This window comes from Medicago sativa, chromosome 7 (assembly GCF_051527215.1).
Source record: "Medicago sativa cultivar Bolivia chromosome 7, Bolivia_mono, whole genome shotgun sequence".
In the NCBI taxonomy this organism is placed as follows: Eukaryota; Viridiplantae; Streptophyta; class Magnoliopsida; order Fabales; family Fabaceae; genus Medicago; species Medicago sativa.
The window spans coordinates 93,792,329-93,816,265 of NC_140755.1; the positions used below are offsets into that span (position 1 = coordinate 93,792,329).

A 23,937-nucleotide genomic window follows, 5' to 3' on the forward strand; every position below is an offset into this window, starting at 1 on the left:
GCATTATGTATATGTATCACCTCTAACGTATATTTGAATTTGAAGTTATAATTCTCATTGCAAAGAAGTTTAGTTTCTCATCCAAACTATAGAGTGAAATTTATGTGTTTACCTTTTTTATGAAATAAAAATCACACTAGTTCACTCAAAACAAAAAGTTAATGAATGAAGGTATATTAGTGGAAAAAATAATAAATATTGTATTAATATTTTAATTGTAGTTAATGGAGTAGTTAAGACGAGTTTATTTTAAGACAGAGAAAAAAAAAATGCAAAAGTGACAACTATTATAAAATAGAAGGAGTACAAGGAGTTACAAAATCGAGTGATTGATGACTAGCACAAGAAGTGGCCACTATTGCATGAGTATGTGCAATCATATTTGCCTACCTTTGAAAAAACCCTGTCGAGAAGTCTGAAAAGAATGAAAAAACCATGAATGATACAAAAATACTAAGATATGTCTTCCTTTTATGAAACACAGTATAAGTAATATTATTAAAAAAGCATTATTATTAAAAAAAATCAAGCAAAAAAATATTATCAAAAAATATTTGTTGTATACATCGTCATATACTAATTTGAAAGCATGTTTTAATTTGAAAAAACCATGAATGATACAAAAATACTAAGATATGTCTTCCTTTTATGAAACACAGTATAAGTAATATTATTAAAAAAGCATTATTATTAAAAAAAATCAAGCAAAAAAATATTATCAAAAAATATTTGTTGTATACATCGTCATATACTAATTTGAAAGCATGTTTTAATTTATCTGTTCAAATTTAAGAAAAATAAAAAATACATTTTAATGCAAACTTTTACTAACTGTACTTTTTACCTATAATCGGTGATATGGATTTTCCAAGAAACCCCCCCAATTAGTTGCTAAATAATTCATAAATAACGATCCTAAGCTGTACAAGAAATAATTCTGAATCAAATAATTTTGAACTTTTTTGAATTGCTCACGTCTTGAACACATGGATAGAACCATTTTTGTTTGATTTAAGTAGTATCATCTACAATGAAGATGACGTTACCGAACCTAGCTATATATAAACGTCAACATCCTTCTAAACATGCTAGCATTAGCAAGATGGTTACAAACCATTACAAGTTTATACTACTAATATTTTATTAAACAACATCATCAAATTATAATAGTTAATGATAAAATCATCTTTCAGCTTAATTAGTCAATGATTGTTAAGTTTTAAACTGTACCGTAAATACACACTTTGATAAAATAGCTAGAGAAAAGTTTGTCACTTTTACAGTCCTATTCATGTTTTTTTTAAAGAACAGAACTATTCAACTTGAAGATACCGGCCAAACGCAGGAGTTTGAATTCTCTCGACAGTTGTAAAATGATCACTAATACTATTTTAATTTTTAAATAATGATAATTTCCTTATTTTTCATCTTTTTCAAAATTATCGTGATAGATTTCTGACTATCTTATATAATTTGATCTCTTTTGGTAAAATTTCGAATTCATAGTTTCCCTTAACAAATAAATATCATTTTATTTTGGATAAGAAGTGACAACAACAACACTGTTAGTATGGATATCAATCAAATTTTACGGTTTTTTCCAAGCTAAAACATGTGAATCGCATTAAAGGTCGATATGGAGTCACATGAAGTCATGAATGGACACAAGAAAGGTGTGCTGATTTTGAATTCGTTTACATATATTTTTTCATTTTTTTTCTCAAATAGCTTAGTAGCTAGAATTCTACCTTTTAAGGTGAATAAATGAGAAATTTAGAATTTGAATTTTGACTTTTATATATATAATGGAATGTTTCTATCAACTGAGTTATACTCACATATGAAATCCATTTTTATCTATTTTTATCTATAAGCGTATGTATTACTTATAAACATAAAATTAAGAACATGTTTGATATTTCTGTTTTAAAAAAAACTAAGAACATGTTTGTTAATTTTTTTTTCGTAAAAATATATTTTATTAAATAAAATTATCAATCTTAAAATATATCATCTTTTTTAAAAAGAATGACAATCTAAAATAACTCTAAAAATTGCTTCAAATTAGAAGTTGTTTTGACTTTCGAGTAGATTTTCTTGAAAATTATTTTTGATAAATGATTTTTGACATTTTTTTAAAGAGTTTAATTTTCATACACTCTAAGTGTAAATATTCGATAACCTTAACACATTACGACCAATCATATATGCGAGTTTTAAATAAGCCACAATAATAAGCACTTAACTTGGTTGCTTCCTTAAACTAATAAGTGTTGCTTTCTCCGTGTTCTCTATTAAAATCCCCCATCTTTTTTCAGAAATGAGTATCTAGGCACAAATTATCCGCAAGCATACAAAATTTGATAAATTTTTCACATGCATACTTCCAAACTAATATTGGATGTGACAAAAGCAATCTCCTAACCAAATAGGTCTTATCATATGCTCGACCAAAAGTGAGAGGTCCAAGCATTATCCACTAGTTTGGTGAATGAATTCTAAACCAAAGAAAGAAAAACAAACAATAACAAATTTGCTTTAGAGTTGAGAACCTTTTTGTTAAAAAAATAATCAAACATGCTTCAAATGTTTTGCTTCATAGGACAAGATCCTTTTACGTAAGCTAACAAAATTTTTGAACACAAATAAAAAATATATACGGAAGACAATTACAAAGGTAAAAAATGAATAAATTTCATATATTTTGTAGTATGAAAGCAACTCTTGTACTGGCAATTTCTGACTTGCTTCAATATTCGTTATTTTCTCTATCATTCCCCTAACATATGATGTATAGTAGTTAGAAACTAGTGCTTGGAAATGGTGCGTGCATAAAAAAAGTTGAAACGCCATAGCAAGATTTTGGAGCAGTACGGTGGAATTCCCTTCAACTTAGCCTCATCTTCTAGAACTACTTGCTTCACAAACTTGATTGAGTTCTAGGATAACCACAAAAGAAGTAGCCTCAAATTAGGACAAAATAGCAACAAAGCTCTTAGGTAGAGTAGAGGTTATTCATTCATATTCATAGTTAAAATAAAAGTGACATTGTTGATGAGTATATTTTGTCACTTTGCATTTCATGTGGACTAAGATTTCTAATTGAGATATATCTAAAGTAGGTTCTATCTTGGAGTAAAAGGAAGCCAAATGCATTATCACATGTCATAGACATTATGCGGAGTAGAAAACACTACATAATTAATTTTTTTAATGTGATTAGTTCAAATTGTCAATCATGTTGTCATTATATATTACCTAGTTTTTTTATTCTTGCGTACGATTTTTCCTTTTTAAAGTAGTTGGATGAGGTTGGGTAAATGTTAGCTAAACGCAAATAAAATTTCAAGCAGTGAAGGCATGATCATGTTCATTTAAGAATGAGTTTTAACATAATTATCAACTAGTTAAACTTTTCCATTAAAAAAAAAAACTATTTGAGAGACCAAATAGATATATCCAACCAAACTATTTAACATTTTTATTCTTTCAGTTTTTAAAGATTAAGTTTGTCTTCCTTCAAAAAAAAAAAAAAATTAAGTTTGTCTATTTTAGAGACCAACAAGATATCCAACCTAACTTTATAAGTGTATTTGAAGCAATTTATTTGAGTTTAGGGCCGTCCCCGACAATTCGGAGGCCCCGTTATAAACTTGACAATTTTTCATTTAAAAATAATTGAAAAAAAATCTAACACAGTTAAATATATGAGTAATGGCTTAAATAGGGCCTTTACCCATAGACAAATAGGAATTTACCTATGGATAATGCATAATTGACAGCAAAATTGTCGTCTTTCAGACTTTTACCTACGAAAATAGATATTTAGTGACGGATTTCGGCCGTAGGTACAAGTTTTTTTTTCGCTTTTTTCAAATTTTGAGGCCCCGTGCCAAGGGCCTTGATGCACTTGCACAGGGCCTCCCCAGAGTTTTATTATTGAAGCAACTTTAAAAGTTCCTATCAGAGCGTAAATGATAGAGTAAATTTATTAAAAAAAAAAAAGTTGCTTCAAAGAAATATTATTAAAAAAGTTAAATATGTTTTTACTCTATAAAATTTCAACATCAAAGAAAATAGTCCGCATACAACTTTTCTTCAAATTTTAATCTTCACAATATTTTCGGTAACAATTTTAGTCTTTATAAAAATAAAAATAAGTCAAGGTCTTATCAGAATGCTATCAAACATGTCATAAACAACATATACCAATTGAAGTTTGGTTTTGATAAAAAAAATAATTTAGATAGTAATCCATGATGTGTAATTATAACATTTACCTGAGAAGTATCCTTAACTGATGAAGTTCGACCCCATCTCTCAGGGTCCCAGAGAATGGAGCTATTGAATGCAAAACTTGAAATATGAATGGGAGAAGTGATTGTCTCATTGTTCATACTTCTTAAATGCCATCCAATGACTTGAGAAGAGTCACAAACTGGTCCTTCAATTATCACTCTTTTTCTATTTGCAAGTAATAATGCCGTTGGCCATGTTCCAAAGACCCTGCTCAATTGTCAAATGAATACATAATTAAGATTGAAGCACATTAGTTTTCTTTTTTTCTTTTCAAATCACCTAGGAAGTGTGAAATAAAATCACCTAGGAAGTGTGAAATATCATGTTTGTAGATTACTGTCATTTTTATAGTATATCACCAATATAATTTTTTTTAAGTGTAGATATTTAACAATTTGGTATTTAAAATCAATCAACTAAATTCTCAAATGATCAGTGAAATTGAAAATCATCAATCACTTTAGTCTTTTTGAATGGACAGTTTTGTCCTGAGATGTTTTTAGAATGATTAATGCGATATCGAACTTCAAATTTTTTGACATTTTAAAATTTTTGTTAATATCAAAAACCAAATTTATTGGTGTCACTAAAATTCGAGGGACTAAATTTAAGCTCACTCTGATTATTATAATCATCATCACTAGTGTTAGGTATACCTAAAGATTTTCTTACTAGCCTTTTTTCCATCCAATTGAAAAAAGTTGTTTATTTTTAAAACTTCCACCTACTAGCTACATTTTTTTTAAGAACCTACTAGCTACATTAAAATTAGGAGAATGCACTATTCCATTAGACATAACAAATTAACATTGTAAATAAATAATGTAAATATAGAACTAAAATTAGTTTAGCAAATAGAAGGGGTAGAAAGGCATACTCAATATCTCTAAGCTGTTGGAAGAATTGAAGATCATAAACATTAGAAAGGCCAGCAAAGTGAACAATCCCACTTAGTCTATGATGCTCAATGTGTCTAAGAGCTAAATTTCTTTGATGATTCAATTCAGCTTCCAAGTCCATGAACTCTTCACTGAAAACAACATGCCTATACATGATACCAGTTTTCCTCAATATCTCTGGCAATTCAGTTGATTCGGTTTTCGCTTCGACAACAATCCAAAGCAATGGTTGATCAACAAGCTTTATAGTATTTGCCAATCTTCTCAAAAAAACATTTTGATAAGGTAGTTTTGTGCTTGTTGGTGTTACTATGATTAGAAGTCTTTTAGGCTTCAATTGAGGTAGTGGTTTTACATGCAATTTTGTTGTTGCTGCTGTTGTTTTTTGGCTATGGATTCTAGGTGCTGGAGCTGTCCAACTTTTGTTACCATTTTTTGTTGACATTTGAGAAGGTTGTGGTGCTACAACTTCTGTTATATTTGAGACTGAAATTTCAAATTTGCTAGAAAATATTAAAGATTTACCTGTTGGAGCTAAACCTGTGAAAAAACCCATCACAAAACATAAAGAAAAATGAAGCATTGCTTTCTTCCATAAATGGGTTTTTTTCTTTGACCTTTCTACTGAACCCATCTTCTAAAGAAGCAAAAAATTTACCAAAAAATTCAGGTTGGAATGGAATAAAATTGAGTAATTGTTGGAACAGAATGAAGAGAAGGGTTTTATAATAATAAAGTATATAGTTTAGGTGCATTTGTGGCAGCACATATTTGTTAATGGAAACGTTTGAAATGTTGAGGTTATGATTGGTACTACCAAACTAAATATTAGCTTTTGTTTGGAGGTATTTCATATGTAAGGAATTGCTTCACTTGGTTGTGACTTGAAGTAAAAGTAATATATATACATAGAAATATAAAAAAGAAATTATTAGTGTGAGAGCATGAGTTGCTATCTTATACCAAATAGCAGTTGGGATGGTACCAATCCATCTATTCAATAATATGTAGCACCTGTCCATTTAACTATTATTATTACTGATTAGTGATTATCCTATGGTGGCGTTTGGGAGGTTTAATTTATAATTTGGGGTTGACTAGTCTAATAAGAGGAATGTCCATTGAAATATTAATTAAACATTGACTGTGGAATGTCTTTGCAGAATAACTGGCACAGCGATTTTGCAGTTGGTTATTTTTATAGATTATTGCAAATAGGTGGGGGGTGAGAATTAAGGTAACACAAGTGCTACGCCTAATAGGTGGGGGGTGAGAATTAAGGTAATACTCCATATTATGCTGGATTTATTTTTTGCTCCACACATATTATGTTGATTTGAATTGTTCCTTTTTACGCTACCATGTTTTACTAAAGACACCACCAAACGTTGCTAATATGTTCCCCAAAATAGTTTGCTCAAATAAAAAAAAAAACTCACTGCACTATCACTATTTTCAGAATTTAAATTTCTATAACACTTAGATCTTAAAATGGAGCTCCTTCATTTTGGTTTTAATCACTCAATCCCTCTGTTCTAACATCTCAAAAACTTATTTAAGAAATTCCACTAATAATTAACAATAATTACATTGTCAAAAGAATAAATAAAAAACAATAATTTATTTTTTAAGTGATTGTGTGGAATCCATAGGGAGTACATTTTATTATTTTTGATAGAATAGTTTATCTATTTTCTGTAATAGCCTTAATCATTTAATATCTTATTTTATATATTTCTCTCTATGCAATACATAGCTAGGGGAAATATAGCTAAAATATCATTTAATATTTTATTGAACTTTGAAAGTAACAATTAATTAGAAACAAATTTTTCTCAACAAAAGTGCCCAATATTTTGTCATAAACCAAAAATCGGGTATTGGGCTAAATTACAATAACTACACATTATAGATCATTTTTAATTTAGTCCCATTACAAGAAATAAAAGACGAAGAAAAAGGAAAAAAATAGAAAAAGACAAAATTGTTGGGTACTTTTGTAACTCTCTAATAACACAAGTAACACAACACTAATATTCTCTGTTTCTTACGTTTGAGTGAACTCAAAGTAGTTTATCAGTGTCTGTCTATGAATACTGAACAGAAACTTTCAGGTGCGTTATTTTCAGTTATCACTTTTTGCAGTTCAAATTTTAGAATGCAATTTTGTTGCATAGTAGCTGCTTGAAAAAATGCCACTAAGAGCTTGTAGGAAGAGTGATTTTAGCATTCTATAGCAGTGTTAGTGACATGGCTCGTTCGTGTTAATCTTTCACACATTAACATTTGAAACACTCATTTCTGACCACTTCATTGCCCTGAAACTCAAACCATCTATGACCATTCATAGCGTAATTCGACGTATGCATAGTTATGTAAGACCTAGTCTACAACCTGCAATTTTCTCCAATCTCAGTAAAGAGCTACCAACCAATAGTTACATAATCTTCCTGTGTAAGCAACAGCATTACAAGGAAGCGCTTGAAGCGTTTGATTTTCATCTGAAGAATTCAAATAGCCATTTTGAACCAAGCACCTATACGAGTCTAGTTTTGGCTTGCACCAACTTTAGATCTCTTGATTACGCGAAGAAAATCCATGATCACTTTTTAAAGTCCAACTACCAACCAAGCATAATTCTCCAAAATCATATGATTAATATGTATGGAAAATGTGGTTCTATGAAGGATGCTAGAAAAGTTTTTGACACAATGCAGCTGCCAAATGTGGTCTCTTGGACTTTGATGATCTCTGGATACTCACAGAACGGTCAAGAGAACGATGCCATCATCATGTATATTCAAATGACGCGGTCGGGTCAGTTTCCAGACCAATTAACCTTTGGAAGCGTAATTAAGGCTTGCTACATTGCAGGCGATATAGATTTAGGAAGGCAACTGCATGCCCATGTCATTAAATCATGGTTTGGTCATCACTTGACTTCCCAAAATGCTCTTATTTCAATGTATACAAATTTTGGACAAATTGATCATGCCTCCAATGTATTTACAATGATTCCTACAAAGGATTTAATTTCTTGGGGTTCCATGATTACGGGGTATACTCAACTTGGTTATAGGATAGAAGCTTTATATCTTCTCAGAGATATGCTCAGGCGAGGCATGTATCAGCCAAATGAGTTTATATTTGGAAGTGTTTTCAGTGCTTGCAGCAGTCTTCTTGAACTAGAGTATGGAAAGCAAGTCCATGGAATGTGTGTTAAATTCGGTTTACGCAGGAACGTTTTTGCTGGATGCTCTCTCTGTGACATGTATGCGAAATTCGGATTCTTACCTTCGGCAAAGATGGCATTCTGTCAGATTAAAAACCCTGATATAGTGTCCTGGAATGCAATTATTGCAGCATTTGCTGACAATGGTGATGCAAATGAAGCTATAGATTTTTTCCGTCAGATGATGCAGATTGGGTTGATCCCAGACAGCATTACTTTTATTTCTTTACTTTGCGCATGTGGGAGCCCTGTGAGACTCAACCAAGGCAGGCAGATTCATTCTTACATTGTGAAAATAGGTTTTGATAAGGAAATAACCGTATGCAACTCATTGCTAACCATGTACACGAAGTGCTCACATCTTCACGATGCATTGAATGTTTTCAGAGATATAAGTGGAAATGCCAACTTAGTTTCTTGGAATGCTATTCTTTCAGCATGCTTGCAGAAAAAGCAAGAAGGAGAGATTTTCAGATTATATAAGGAAATGCATTTTTCTGGAAATAAACCTGACAGTATCACCATAACTACTTTATTAGGAACTTGTGCTGAACTGACATCTTTAGGAGTGGGGAATCAAGTCCATTGCTATAGTATTAAAAGTGGGCTAATACTTGATGTTTCTGTGTGCAATGGATTGATCGACATGTATGCGAAATGTGGATCACTTACACACGCCCGGGATGTTTTTGATTCAACACAGAACCCAGATATAGTCTCATGGAGTAGTTTAATTGTTGGTTATGCTCAGTGTGGACTTGGACATGAAGCTCTCAATCTCTTTAGAATTATGATGAATCTAGGCGTTCAGCCTAACGAGGTCACATATCTTGGCGCTCTCAGCGCGTGCAGTCACATTGGATTGGTGGAGGAAGGTTGGCGCTTATATAAATCCATGGAAACAGAACACGGGATTCCACCAACAAGAGAGCACTTCTCTTGCATAGTTGATTTGCTTGCTCGCGCTGGATGCTTGCATGAAGCAGAAACCTTTATTCAGAAATCAGGACTTGACGCTGACATTACTGCATGGAAAACTCTACTTGCTGCTTGTAAAACTCATAATAATGTTGACATTGCAGAGCGAGGCGCAGGAAATATACTAAAGCTTGACCCTTCCAATTCTGCTGCAATGGTGATGCTTTGTAACATACATGCTTCTGCTGGCAATTGGGAAGAAGTTGCCAAACTAAGGAAGTTAATGAAACAAATGGGTGTACAAAAGGTTCCTGGTCAAAGCTGGATAGAAGTAAAGGATAAGTTCCATATATTCTTCTCAGAAGATAGTTCACATCCACAAAGGAACCTCATATATACAATGCTTGAAGAGTTATGGTTGCAGGTGTTGGATGATGGTTATGATCCTTGCGAGAGGTTAGATGTTAGCATTTGGTAGGAAAATAGTTGGAAATTTGTAGTTGAGCTATACTTTTGTGTAACAAAAAGGTTGATCCAGGATCCAGTTAAATTAAGGATTATCCGCTGTATGTTTTTCTTCCGAGTTATATTCTGTTAATTCCATCTGTCACCTATTGTACAGTTGTTAGATTCAAAATATGTATTTGACACATGAGGCTTTAACACAGTGAAAAAGAAAAACTATATTGAATATGAGCCCAAGATAGTTTTGATGCTGCTGCACTTCAAGAAGTTGGTGATGATTGGCCAGAAGGGTTTAGCAAAATACTAATAATAGTAATGGTGTTTTTCCTTTTGTGCGTGCTTTGATTATTAGGCATCTAGGTTTAGCTGAACAGTTCATTGACGGCTTGATTATTTCTGTCTGTAATATGTTAACTTTCCACAAGCAATTTGCTGCTTTAGAGTTTAGATGAGCTTGACTGCCTGAATTTTCTGTTTCAATTTTCATGCTTCTTTTAAACTGATTGCTTATGACACATATTTTCCCAAACAGTTTCTAGATTTGGCATCAAATATGCTGATTTATCACATCTTACATTTAGAAAGTTGTAGAATCCATCAGTCACACAATGCATTAAGAAAAGTTTTCCATTTGAAGGGCAGATTTCAGCCAATAACTAGAAACAGATTTCAGTCAATGACCAGAAGCAAAACTCGTGCAAAAGCAAAAGAATGGAAGAAAATAAAAAGTGATAGGAAAATCAAGCATTCAAAATCCAACATGTAATAATCGTGTCTACAACATAATAAAATATAGCTCAAGGAACAGTTCAAATTCTTGATACTTCTACAACGTAAAATGTAAGAGAAATAATTGGCATACACTACATAAATCATAATGGGTATACGTTCTAATTAATGTAACGACTGCCACCATACCGCGATGAAAGCTATATCACAATGAAAATAAAAATCTATTAAATGAGATGGAGTTTTGAAGTTTATAAATCAGACATTTAAGGGTAAAACAAATTACATGTTCACTACAACGAGAGGCACAAAAATTCCCGTTTAATAAGAGACCACTTGGGTTGTCTACAATGAGGGTGGCAACTGGCATGAAGGTACTGGATATGATTATATCATGGTTTAAGCTTCTGGAAGTATTAGGCAACATTGCCTGGACACTTGCCACTCAGTCTTTTTTTTTCATCATCATTTTTTGGAGATGGGGAATTATAAATTTTAACATTGTTGTATGGTCTATCAAAAAATAAACACAGTTAAACATTTCACTGTCAAAAACATGGTCCCATTCTCTGTTGTCACAGGCTTATAGATCCGGTTTGTTTAGATAGAATCTCTTTTGGGTAGATCCGGTTTGGTTACGATAGAATCTTTTTTGGGTCGGTGCTTCTTCAACTTCTTCTGCAACTTCGGTTTGGTTGAGATCGAATCACTTTTGGGTAGATCCGGTTTGGTTACGATAGAATCTTTTTTGGGTTGGTGCTTCTTCAACTTCTTCTGCAACTTCGGTTTGGTTGAGATTGAATCACTTTTGGGTAGATCCGGTTTGGTTGAGATAGAATCTCTCTCAGGTCGGTGCTTCTTCCACTTCTTCTTCTGCAACTGCAACTCCGTCAACCAAGATGGAACTTCACAGCCTGAGGATGCCATTAGATTAGATACATTCCGCAGGAATGGAATGTCCTCCTCTGTGTAAAATGTAATCGCTTCGCCACTCCTCCCTGCTCTGCCAGAACGACCTATTGAAAAATCAACGTTTATATTTAGCAAAAAATAGAATCATATAATATTATGTATTAAAGAATGTATAATAAAGAAATGGCTCCATGAGTGAATAGAATAATACGAATCACAACCCCTATGAATACTTCTTCTCAAATCTAAAACAATGTTAATGCCATGGCACTAACCAATTCTGTGGATATATGCTGATGCAGAATCTGGGAAATCATAATTGATCACGCAGTTTATGCCTTTGAAATCCATTCCCCGAGCAACCACGTCAGTGGCAATCAAAACCCATGTTTTACCAGCTCTGAAGTTGTCAACTGCATTTTCTCGCTGTATAGAATTCAAGATATTAGAAAAATTACATCATATATGGTTTTTGACAGAACACTATGGCGTCATTTGATCCATGTAGCCGACCCCACTTAGTGGGATTAAGGCTTGGTTGTTGTTGTTGTTAGAAAAATTACATCATAGTTACGGCTATGTTAACAAATATGTTTTCGCAATGGAATAACTATTGCTGATGATCAGCGATTAAAAGTTAAAACAGATTTGTATATTAAAACAGGTTTGCCATGTTCAGTAATGATGAACAGAATAATCAAGTACAAAAACAATTACACAGACAAGGAATATTATAATTTGACCTCTTCACCATACAAATAGTATGGACAAGAACTTGGTCATATGCTTCATCGGTTTTCTCTTTTATTTTTGTGTTTATTGGCTGAAGGGAAAATGTTCTATACTTGCTTCTTATGTTCCAACAAGTAACTTATTTTGCTCAAAGGGATTGAGAACTACCTCTTCTTGAGACAAATCAGAATGGATGACATCAACTCTAATATTGTCGAATGCAAGTTCCCCATACAGCTCCTTGGCGCGCTCCTTGCTTTGGAGAAAGACCAATACTGGAGGATTTAGACTCTTCAAGATATTGAAGGTAAAAAAAAATTAGGTCAGCAAATGCAAGAAACTAAATAATAACATCAGGAATGAGCGAATAAGAGTGCTGCAATAAGATGAGTGAATGTTACAATAATAACAAGTGTTCCAAGTCATTACATATTACATTCACAATACATTATTTAACACCAAACTGGAATAAGGGAATGTTAATAATATGCAATCAACAGCAAACAAGATAAATTGATAATAGAAAATACATATTAATGATAAATTGCAATGAGACAAACAGCCTCCTATTGAAAATAGAAGAAAAACAAACTGACCAATAATGCCTGTTATCTAAAGCATTCATCTTAGTATCATACCTCTGCAAAACTTTGCCGAATTGCGAGAAGTTTTCCTTCTTCACTTCCGGTAAAAACTAACTTTTGCTTAATTGTATCAGAAGCCATATTCCTGAAGTGATTCCCATAAAAATTAGATGTCATCTTTTACAATAATGTGAAGAACAGTCTTAAAGTAATGGTCATGAGCATAATGTTCTATAAATTTTTGTATTGAACTTACTTCCTGCCAACGATTACGCGAACAGCATCATGCATGAGTTCTCGAGCTCGATCTTCAACAAAATCAGGTAAAGTAGCACTAAAAAGAGAGCGTATTATTGAGGGGTTTGTGCATGCTTTGATAATAGAATCAATCTGCTTGAACAATTGTGGCTCAAATAGCTTATCAGATTCATCAAGGACAAGATACTCAACTCTGCAGCAACCAAAAAGTTGAAAGAAAAAATATCAACACAGCTATTTAGTAAATCACATTGCATGTCTACTACTGCTGATTTTGCAGAAACAATGTAGAATACTGCTAAAAACAGCATGCAAAGTTTTAAACTGCACGAATCATTTAAGTAGTTCACAATACAATCAACACCAACTGTAGTTGGACTCTACTATTATTTGTAGTACCCAATCAAATTTAACATGAAATTACATAACACCTAATTGAAAGGCAAACATGCACTTTTTTTTATGAATACTCAACAAATACTGGGTCATCCCATCATATATGAAAGTATAATCTTTCAGTCCTCGTGAGCTTAGCTCAGTTGGTATGGACAATGCATAAAATATGCAAGGTCCGCGGTTCAAATCCCGGCCACCACCAAAAAAAAAAGTATAATCTTTCAGAAATAATTTTGTGCTACTGAACTAGTGTGTGTTTTCCTGTTCAGTGGGCTCCAACTGGTTAGTCATATGGAAGCAGCAATTGCTTGCTTCTCAATAACACTGTTTTGGAATGTGTTCAGACTTGGTACAAGATCAGATCCTAAAATTTAGTGTTTGCTGTCTGGGTTTACGGTTTGTGAGTCAGCTGAACGATCAACTAGTTATTTGCAATTGGTTGACAATGGACAGAGCAAAGTATAGGACAATATGTGATATTTAAGCTACAGCATAAATGACAAAGTGGGAGCAGTTATAGACCATCTCCACAGGCATTAAATGTAATCCTTAAGGACCAAATACATGTAATGATTACTTGATTAGTTTTTTAAGAATTTAAAGTTTAAATCAATAAGACTAATGTTTTTATTATTACACACCTGCTGAGATCAACCTTTTTCCTCTTGATAGCCAAACATAATCGAAGTGGCGTGGATATAAGTATGTCACAAGAAAATTTTGAAAAATCAGCATTTCTTAAAAGATTTTTTGTCATTAACTTGATGCGAAACTTTTCTCCTTTGGCCAGCTTTTTGCACTCTCTGTATGTTTGACCAGATAATTCACGGCTATGACAAATGATAACGGCTCGAACGCCGCCTTTTGCATGAGCCTATAAAAACAACTGATTATTGGAACTCATGACACGGGACGTTGGAAGCAAAAGACAGCTGGTCAAAATATAAGCAATACCTTGAGCTTCATGAGCATGGGACACACAAATGCAAGGGTTTTTCCAGAGCCAGTTGGGGCACAAGCAAAACATTCACGGTCCTATCCCATATCAGTAAAAACAATATTATGATAATATCTATCTTGGAGACAATATCAAGTTTGCATAAATAAATAAAAAAGATCAAACTACAGCAACAACTTTCTGAAGAATGTAATATCCAATGCAATCCATACCTGTAAGAGTACCGGAATAGCCTGCTGTTGGATTGGTGTTGGTTCTCTGAATCCAAGTTCTGCCAGATTCCGCAATAAATAGGACGGACATTTATATCTATAATAAACGATTCAATAAGATTCTGAACCGTCAATTCATGAAAATATACAATAATATGCAGAATAAGTAACAACCATATTCCAGAATAATAATGTTATCAGAAAACCTAACCTTGTTTTCAACTCATCAAAGCTTTGAAGTGGGGATGGCACATTGTAACCGGAGACATGAATGTTATGATTTTTTCTGAAGATAGCATCGCGCTAAAAACAGATAAAAAAAAGCGAAAGTGAATGGTGGGAAAATTATTGCAGAGTCACAAACTTAAGAACATAGAGTTTTTTATTTAGCACGAAACATTAAGGACCTATACCTCGAGTTGCTTATTTTGTTCTTTCTTCAGCCTAATGGACTCATCATTATCATCGGCTTGGCCTTCTTCGTTTGACTTGGATGTGGAACTTCGGAATACACTGAATCCGTCAACAGCTTCTTTTATTCACTCATAGAAATGAAACAAAAGTGAGATAAAAACGATTGGTACAAATGATGATGGTATAGAATAATAAAATGTTTTGAGAATGTGAATACCAGAAGAGGTTTTCTTGCGCTTCCTCTTCTTTCCAGTCACAGCTTCTGTTGTTTCCTTGCTTTCTTCATCTTCTGTCACGGTCTGAATCTTCGCCAAACTGTTATCGGTATCTTTTTTCTTTTTCAGAAAATAAAAAAATTATCAGTTGAGGAGAACAAATAAGTGCTTCTACATAAGCACTTACATGATAACAGCTTGTAGTTAATTGAAAACAGTTTGACTTAATGTTTTGTTATAGAGAGATTGAAATGATGATATACCTGGAAGCGTGCAATATCGGCGCCGAATTTCTTTCTATCGAAATGAATACCGGCGAACAAAAACGACGAGTCGCTCGCCATATTGATAGTACGGTTGCAGTTACCGTCGTTCACTTGTTGCGGCTGACCTGAGCACTTTCCCTTCGACGCTTCTCACTTCTACTCTTCTTCTTTCTGTTGACAGTAAACCCGTTCGGGTCACAATAACCCAGATTTGTTAGGCCTAACACCCACTAAAAACTGGACTTCTTTTCAATATTCACCCAGCTTCTTTTTTACACCTCCTTTTGCCCTTGGAGCCTCTGCGGCTAATTTCCTAAAAAAAAAATTAAAAATATTGCCTTTTCTATTAGTAAAAAAATTGTATTTTTTAAGGGTATAAATGTCAATTTAAACTCTTTATTTTGTTGTGCTCTTGCTAAGTAACAATCGATATATTCTTCATTTGTCAAAAAAAAAAAAAAAATCGATACATTCTTCTTACTACTTTTAGTACATTTTTATTATATTCTTCTCGGTTTAGGTTAGACAACACAAATAAGTATGATGACATCTTTAACTTTGTTTTTTTTTTCTTTCTATTTTTTAATATTTATGTTTACTTTGAACACTAATTTTAAATATTTTCAATAGTGGCTATCTTGATATACACTATAACACTTTAGAGGGTCGGTGCTACGCAACGCTGTCTAGGATTAACAACAAAGTATGTGGTATGTTGTGAAGTGCATGTATGTGATGGTGGAGAGAGTTTAGACGAGAGAATGGAGAAAGTATGGCGAAAGAGTAAGGTTAACTATAGCTGGAGCGGTCAATTTTGCTCATACACATTCTATCTATGTTCGTTTTAACTCACTTTGGCAGTGGGTGACCGCACAAACAAACATACACTTAATACGTTTTTGCAATTTAATCCAGTTAGGCTAGACAACACAATTCGACACATCTACCCTATAGCTAATTTTATGTAGCAATTGTCTTGGGGGCCATGAGGCCATTGCTGTTTGATATTACGTACAGGTACAGCTATGTTCACGAGTGCTAGTTTGAAGTAATAATACTAATAGAGAGGGTACCTCAAACTGAAAAGCTTCTGACTTTATGTTCTGTTGTTAGGGGGTTACTCCTCCCGCAAGGCAAGGGATATACACTCCAAAATTGCTATATTGCATTCAGATTTTGGGAGGTTCTTACAAGAAGATGGGGTTGGAAAAAATGCTGTTAACGAATCTTGAACATAGTGTTGGTTGACACTTGACACATTGTATTGTAAGATGGATGGTACGTACGGAAAGTCATAATAAGAACATAGTGGTGGGGTCGTAACTTTTTACGTTAGATTCATGTTTTCTCATTCTATATCATATGAAACAATAATTCATGACAGCCCATAACATATCGCAGCTGTTTGTTCAAATTTTCGCAAGCTATTCAATACCCTTTGGTCTCCACACCTTAAATTACAATGATTTTTTTTTCTTTCTTTTTTGACAATCAAATAACAATGATAGTGTATAATAATAGTTGGCAAAAATGTATGCAATCTATCTAATTTATCCTTGATGTGCTTTTTTCAGTGAAAAGGAAATGTATATCGATGGTGTCTGACAGTATAAGGCAATAGCTTGCAATTCTAGAAGCATTATTTAATTTTGGGAGACCAACCGTGGTATATATATTAAGTTGAGAGAATGACCCGTATCTGATGAGTGGCTCTTCTTAAGCAATATATTTTTTTTCCTTTAAAAAAAGAAAGCAAAAAAAAAAAATTCCCCTTAAGTAAAGCAATATATTTTTTAATCAACTAAGCAATCTTTTATGCTCTCGTAACTGATTTGTTAAATACTTATTATCTTATCCTTTTTTAAAGCCTATTATCTTATCCTTTATTGATGATTTCTTGCACTATGTAGAGTTTATTTCTTCGTGAGGGTATATGTAAGAAAAATGCTATATACAGCGAAAAGATTCTTGCTAGTACATGGCGAACCGTATTACTAGGAACTGTATGTAAATTCCATTATGAAAGCTGCAGGGTGTAATAAATCACAGACTATTCTAAAACTAGCCCATATTCATATTCATCAGATAGGGATAGACGAAAACATATGTCAGGAGAACGTAAGATGATACGTTAGATAATTTTGCGAGACTGTTTGTTTGAATCTGATTTTTAGTTTAATTGAACTTTCTAGTCGGTCAATAATGCTTCATCAAAGAAAAAGAAGGCAAAAGCAACAATCCAATCACAAACATTTCCATTTAATCGAATGAGTGGACTTGATTGTCCGAAACACTTGTTTGGTTTATTTTTCTTTCTTTCTTTCTTCTATTACCTTCGTTTCCCTTCGTTACAAAATAATCCAATATCCATCAATCCACATCTATATAGAAGCAAATGGGGTTAAGTCAATAATAACTACTGCATTATTGATGTATTAAGAGCATCTTGATCTCACGTAGCTCAACCGTATTATAAAGTTTTTTATTTTTCATTTGAGAAGTAATATGTGTCCATCCCAAGTTCTATAAAATTATGTCTTCAATTCTTCAATTTGTTTACATATAGAATTATATGGTTTTAAAATCTCTAAATTTTTTTACTCAACGATAATGATGCAATCACTTTATATAGAATTATAAAGTTAAGTAAAATCGACAAATAAAATTTAAGAGTTAATTATTGGGAAAATTGAACATTAAAATCAAGCAATAATAGAAAATTGGAATTAATTTAAGAGTTTTTTATTGGGAAAAATTAATTTAAGACTTTAAGGAAGTACTCTAACATCCAATGAGAGTTTACTATTCTGCCACATCATATAAAAAAAATTAATTTAAGACTTTAAGGAAGTACTCTAACATCCAATGAGAGTTTACTATTCTGCCACATCATATAACTAGTTTATGTTTATCTTTGAAATAGTTTATATCTAAATTAAGTAGCAAAATGATGAGTTCTTTTAGTAAAACAAATTTACAATGACTTTGCACACATATTAAACTTTTAACTTAAATATAATATTTAATCTAAAATAAAATCCTAGTATAAATTTGAGGCTTTTTCTAATACACATGTAAAATATTGGTTTTTTTTTTTATTTTTTTTTATCAATAGGTAAAGAAGATAAGGCAAAGAAGAAAACTGGTATATTGAAAGATACCTCATAGTATCAACAAAGCAGATATCAGTAGATAAAGGGGACAAAAATAAAAAAACTCCAATCTCATTATCAAGAACAACTCTAAATTTGGTCTATTAGTCGGCGCAAGAGTTTCCTTCCCGTAATCTATAAAAAGAACAATGTTTTGGTCCCTAGTCAGCAAGTATCTAATATAATAAACAATCGCAACATACATATGAGTAGATATGTGGAACTCATTCTTTGATGAATTTTAGCGCGGAGAGAGAATCTAATTTACAAATTATATTTTTGGAATCATGAGTCCAAACTAGATCGAGACCATGAGATATCGCCTGAAGTTTAACATTAACATTAAACGTAAAACCACAACTTTTAAAAAAACCCAAAAATCCAACCCCTTAGCGAATTTTTAAGAAGACCACCATAACTAAAACGACCAATGTTATCATAGAGCTCTCATCCACATTGAATTTGAATTTGAATTACATTTTCAAATGAGTGTTTACAAGAAACCAGTCGGAGATTGAGAACCTTGTCAATACTAGAGTCACAAAACACTTTGGATGCAAGCTTGACCAATGATTTAATTTGATCAAGAATTTAATATATTTTTCATTATTAAATTAATAAAACATATTATATTATATTTGATTTAATGATGAAAACTAATTTGTGTTTGATGCATGATGGATCACAGAATTATCTTAAATTTGAATTACCAATTCTTGTAAAGTTAAAAACACCTGAGTTATTATGCTACTTAATACTGCATCGAACCCCACTGGTAGGTTCGTTGTGCTGGAACAGCAGGGCATATGGGTTACTTGGTTTGGAAGAAGATCGATAAAAACATGGAGACAAGACCGTCATGAGGGAGTTCAAATCCAACAACTTAACTTTAAGATTGTGTCTAGTTCGCCGAAGATGCATCTGTCTCATCGCCTTATATACTACGATTCACATTAATTTTTTTTTTTTTTTACAGTATATGTAGGAATTTATTGTTGTTTTATATTTTACAGCACAAAATAATGATAGCAACCTTTAAATAGTAATATACATAAATGTTGTAAGTAATAGAGAAAAATATATAATAATTGAGAGTGAAGTGCATTCACCCCACCCATCCGTGCAATGCAAAAATGAAAATAAAATAAAAAAAGTCCACAGCAAAAAAACAAAATTTAGAAAAAGCATTTTGCAGAAAGCAAGCAAGCTCTCGAAACCAGACACACCATATCTCTCTCTCCCACACAACACAACACAACACACCAAACCTAACACACTTCATTTTATACAACAAAGTTAGTTCAGAAACCAAAAAAAGAAGCAAAAAAGATGAAGCTATCAACGCCAAAGAGCATTTCAAGTCCAGCACGTACAGACAAGTTTCCACCACCATTAATGAGATTCTTAAGAACCAATGCAGGAAGTAGAAGTAGTAGAAGGTCAAGGTCAAGCCCCATGTTCGTTCTTCGCAACAAAAAAACCATTGAAACTACACAAGAACCTTCTTCTCCTAAAGTCACTTGCATGGGTCAAGTTAGAGCCAAACGTAGCTCATCCAAATCAAAATCAAAATCAAAATCCAAACAAAAACAATCCTCCACCACTCCCACTCACCACTGGTGGATTAAAAAGCCCAACCCATGCCGTTGTCGACCCGTTTGGCCCAAATGGGCTTTCTTCCGTAGAAAAAAATCAACTAAACCTCAACAAGATTCGGTTAAATCAGAGTCTAACAGAAATAGTAATGGTAATTTCACCCTAGAAGATGAACATAGAGTTAGTGTTAGTGTTGAATCTGTTGATAATGCTATTGCTTCAAATTCAAATTATTCCACTCCTCCCAAAAACGCTTTGTTATTAACAAGGTGTAGATCCGCTCCATACAGATCTTCATCTCTTGCAAGCAGGTTTTGGAGTTCACCTTTGAGAAATGAAGAAGAAACAGAGTCTACTTCCATTGACGATAACGAGGAATCAAGTTCGCAATCGCAGAAGAGAGAATCGGTTTCTGATAAAGAGGATTCGATAGGTGAAAGAATTGGTTCGGTTAGGGATTTGGAAAATATTGAAGAGTTGTTGTTGAAGGGAAGGGTAAAAAAGGAAGAAGAAGAAGAAGAAGAAGATTCTGCGGTGGCGCGTCCTGTTGTACTGACTCGTTGTAAATCGGAACCGGCGAGAGTAAGTTACAGAATTGACCCTGAGGTAAATAGTAAATTGTGGAAAAAGACTAGGTTGGGTTTTGCTGTTACTTCTTCTCCTCTCCACATACTTTCTGATTAATTCATTAACTAGTTGATTAATTTCCATTATTACATTACTTTATCTGCTTTATTCTTTGTTTAGTTTCTGTTAATGGTAACCGGGTTAAATTGAATATAGTTCTGAAAATCAGTTGAGTGTAATAATAGTAAACTTTTTTTTTTTTTTTTGGCTCCGTGCTGTGTTGATATAATAGCTTGCTTTATACACCTGAAGCTGTGCAATTTCATTTAGTACTCTGTATGTCTTCTGGTAACGTAAAAAGGTTGTGTGGTACGTTTAAAAAAAGTAGGAGCAGACAATTATTCACAGCTTTACATTTAACATTTTAGATATTTTAAGAAGAAGAAAAAATAGACATATTAAATTGAAATAAACAAATAATAAATTCTTATATTACAGAATTGACATTTGACGTCTTGGGGTGGGAAAATACTTATATGACATTGAGTCTATTTTTTTGTTTTGAAGAAATAACATTGAGTTCCATTTTAGTGTATTTAATTTATAAATGAATGATTAAAATAAATTTATTTTAATAAGAGAATTATTGGTTAAGAGAGATAGAGACAAAGTTATTAAACCTAAAGTCATCCGGGTGAAGCTCGTTTGCTAGTAGTAATTTTAAGATATTTCTTATATAGGAGTTTATCTCGGTCGGCAGAGACATTGAATTATATGTGTAGGAGTTGGTGTTTGAATTATGGATTCTCCCTTAAACTTATTTTCCCAAGCAATTTATTCTTACAAAGAGAAGTTGTATTTAGGAATACTTAAATAACAAAGTTGTATTTAGTAACCAAAAAAAAATAACAAAGTTTATGTTGAAATTATAAAATATTTTTGTTGTGTAGCAATTGGAGAAGTGCTCTGTCTTCTCTCTAGAATCTCATCCCTGCCACCGCCTAACCTAGCTTTCTCGCCGTTTTCTTTCCTCTTCTCCCTCAAATCCAAACCGGCCAGTTCGATGTAGCGGCTGTTTAGGTGGGGCGCTGGCTTCCTTTGGCGTCACCACCTCCACCCTTTAGGGGTTTCAAGCGGCTGTCAGCGTGTCTCTTGCTAGCCGCTGCAGACCACTTTGTGTTCTTAGTAGAGTTGAGAACTTTCTGTTTTCTTCTCCAGTTTTGAAAGCGTGTTCATGGTCTGGTTTCAACGGCAGTACAGATCCGGTGCCGCTGTTTTCAGATTGCGATGCGGTGACGTGCGTGTTGTTGTTGCTGTCCTATTCACGTTGATGGATCTACAAACAACGATGTAATCGTTGTACAGGTTTGGTTGGTTTTCAAAAACCACTGCGGCCTTGGTGCTTGCGGTGGTCTGTTCTGCAAAAAGATGGAGTTCTTGTGTGGGTTTCGAAAGGTGGTTCCAACGTGAGTTTTAACTAGGATCCGGGTATCGGATTTGATTGGTTGGCTCACGGTCGGGGCTGCGAGATCTTTGCTTCCGGCTCGTGGACGTCGACCCCCTACGCGTCCTTCTACTGTGTCTGGTTGCTGGATCTGTTGTTTTGATACCGGAAATCAGTAAGCGCAGCTTTTGGGTTAAAGGTCATCTTAACACAACTTTCGTGTTGCTCCAGATTAGAATCGGATTGATTGACCAAAAATGGTTGTTGAAACTTGCTGTTGTTGGGTTGACGCAGTGAGTGGTGGGTGGACCCGTATCCGTGTTGGCGGTCTCGTTCACTCACTGTTATCATAATCTGTATTCGTTGCATTTCAGCATGCACATCGTCTTTTTTGCAATTTGGTTTTGGATCCGTAATCGGGTCTGCTAGATTGCACGTTGTGTAGTTGTTTGTTATGAATTTAGATTTGGATTTGAGCTTTACGGTGTTTATTTACCCTTTGGGGTTGTTTTTTGTCTGGGTCAGGTTTTATGTCCCCCCAGTTATTTGTATTTCTTATTTTTATTTTATTCTACTTAGGGTGTTGCATTTGATTTGCACCCCTTTTGCTTAAAAAAAAAAAAGTTAAATGTTTCACGTTGATTAGAAAAGCAGATATTATTGATTAGAAGAGCGGAGATTGAACATTTTAGAATTGATAAGACCAATAAATTCAATATCTTATGGGTTTGGGGTTAAAGGTGTAGTATTCAACTCATTTATATGGCTGCTTTGGATCTAATATTGGTGATCTTCCCGACCAACAATGGTATAAGAGTTGTGGTTCAACCGATTCTTTGTGTAAAAAGTCTACATGACAATATATTGAACATTTTGTAAGTGAGATAACTCAAAAATGTGGCGTCTTAAAGTTTTAGGTTAAAATGTAACGTCTTAAAGTTTTGGGTTAAATGTGACGTTCAACTCACTTGTATAATTGTTGTTGGTCTAACGTAGATGGTCACCGAACTCCCTCATAACCAACAATTTTTAATAATTTTACTTTCTGCAAAAATAATTTTTTTAATAAATTAATTGTTATTTTAATAAAATAATTTTACTCCCTCATAACCCTCGGTGGAACAAGAATTGATTTTTTGAGAATGGAATGAGTTTTCTTTTTTGCAGAAGCAATGGAATCCCTCAGTGTTAAATGGGAATGGGCAGCTATAGTTTTTTTTTTTTTTTTGAGAGAATGGGCAGCTATAGTTAACGCTGCTTACTTTATCTCCTTTTAACAATCGTTAATAACATGCACTTACTAAGATCTGCTGCAATTAGCTTTCATGTGCTGGTTTTTTGTTTGTTTCCATAAAAATCAAACTAATAATTTCATTTGTTTTGATCTTATTCATACTTCACTTTTGATTAAATTAATACAGGAACCCTGTTCAGACTAAGATTTGGAAACTTTCTTTTTTAGAATAATGATTCTCTAACTAGATGTGATAAATAATTCAATGACAAAGAAAAAAGATATATAAAAAGGGAAAAGGAAGTGTAAATATAAGAAAGAAAATAAGATTGTCCTTTGAAGGCATTCGAGACAGCATAACACTCGTCCGAATGTACCTTGGATGCTCTGACCAACTTTCCTACTGAGTGCAAAGTTAATACATCCAATCCAAAAATATAGATTAAATTACACGA

The 23,937-nt window shown here is 33.2% G+C and overlaps 4 protein-coding genes across 5 annotated transcripts; 2 read left to right on the top strand and 2 right to left on the bottom strand.

Moving 5' to 3' along the window:
- Window positions 1-2,553: 2,553 nt before the first annotated feature.
- On the bottom strand, window positions 2,554-5,895 carry IRX9 (Nucleotide-diphospho-sugar transferases superfamily protein). Its single transcript, XM_085727785.1, has 3 exons — window positions 5,177-5,895; window positions 4,281-4,506; window positions 2,554-2,939 (listed from the first exon to the last, which is right to left on the bottom strand). Exons 1-3 carry the CDS (start codon window positions 5,830-5,832, stop codon window positions 2,808-2,810), a joined length of 1,014 nt encoding a protein of 337 aa, XP_085583911.1. The 5' UTR covers window positions 5,833-5,895; the 3' UTR covers window positions 2,554-2,807.
- A 1,225-nt stretch (window positions 5,896-7,120) lies between these two features.
- Window positions 7,121-10,351, top strand: LOC146910476 (Tetratricopeptide repeat (TPR)-like superfamily protein). Its single transcript, XM_085730260.1, has one exon. The coding sequence runs from the start codon at window positions 7,535-7,537 to the stop codon at window positions 9,824-9,826; it is 2,292 nt and encodes a 763-aa protein (XP_085586386.1). The 5' UTR covers window positions 7,121-7,534; the 3' UTR covers window positions 9,827-10,351.
- Window positions 10,352-10,738: 387 nt separating this feature from the next.
- Window positions 10,739-15,631, bottom strand: LOC146910477 (P-loop containing nucleoside triphosphate hydrolases superfamily protein). Of its 2 annotated transcripts, none has more exons than XM_085730262.1 (12): window positions 15,487-15,631; window positions 15,226-15,343; window positions 15,008-15,123; window positions 14,806-14,897; window positions 14,595-14,691; window positions 14,379-14,459; window positions 14,066-14,298; window positions 13,027-13,221; window positions 12,825-12,915; window positions 12,355-12,477; window positions 11,730-11,880; window positions 10,739-11,558 (listed from the first exon to the last, which is right to left on the bottom strand). In XM_085730262.1, the coding sequence occupies exons 1-12, from the start codon at window positions 15,565-15,567 to the stop codon at window positions 11,143-11,145; spliced, it is 1,794 nt and encodes a 597-aa protein (XP_085586388.1). In that variant the 5' UTR covers window positions 15,568-15,631; the 3' UTR covers window positions 10,739-11,142. The 2 variants fall into 2 exon arrangements, with proteins under 2 accessions (XP_085586388.1, XP_085586387.1); XM_085730261.1 differs by having other exon boundaries at window positions 15,008-15,126.
- Window positions 15,632-19,592: 3,961 nt separating this feature from the next.
- Window positions 19,593-21,130, top strand: LOC146910478 (protamine P1 family protein). Its single transcript, XM_085727786.1, has one exon. It carries the CDS (start codon window positions 19,971-19,973, stop codon window positions 20,919-20,921), a length of 951 nt encoding a protein of 316 aa, XP_085583912.1. The 5' UTR covers window positions 19,593-19,970; the 3' UTR covers window positions 20,922-21,130.
- Window positions 21,131-23,937: the final 2,807 nt, after the last annotated feature.

Excerpts from the sequence above, each read along its gene's own strand:
- IRX9 (XM_085727785.1), bottom strand. The coding sequence starts at position 5,832 with ATGGGTTCAGTAGAAAGGTCAAAGAAAAAAACCCATTTATGGAAGAAA. Across the intron at positions 4,507-5,176 it reads CAACAGCTTAGAGATATTGA|GGTCTTTGGAACATGGCCAA; the intron begins GTATGCCTTTCT and ends ACAATTGAGCAG. Across the intron at positions 2,940-4,280 it reads CAGTTAAGGATACTTCTCAG|AACTCAATCAAGTTTGTGAA; the intron begins GTAAATGTTATA and ends TGGTTATCCTAG.
- LOC146910476 (XM_085730260.1), top strand. The coding sequence starts at position 7,535 with ATGACCATTCATAGCGTAATTCGACGTATGCATAGTTATGTAAGACCT.
- LOC146910477 (XM_085730261.1), bottom strand. The coding sequence starts at position 15,567 with ATGGCGAGCGACTCGTCGTTTTTGTTCGCCGGTATTCATTTCGATAGA. Across the intron at positions 14,898-15,007 it reads AACAAAATAAGCAACTCGAG|CGCGATGCTATCTTCAGAAA; the intron begins GTATAGGTCCTT and ends ATCTGTTTTTAG. Across the intron at positions 12,478-12,824 it reads TTCGGCAAAGTTTTGCAGAG|AGTCTAAATCCTCCAGTATT; the intron begins GTATGATACTAA and ends AATATCTTGAAG.
- LOC146910478 (XM_085727786.1), top strand. The coding sequence starts at position 19,971 with ATGAAGCTATCAACGCCAAAGAGCATTTCAAGTCCAGCACGTACAGAC.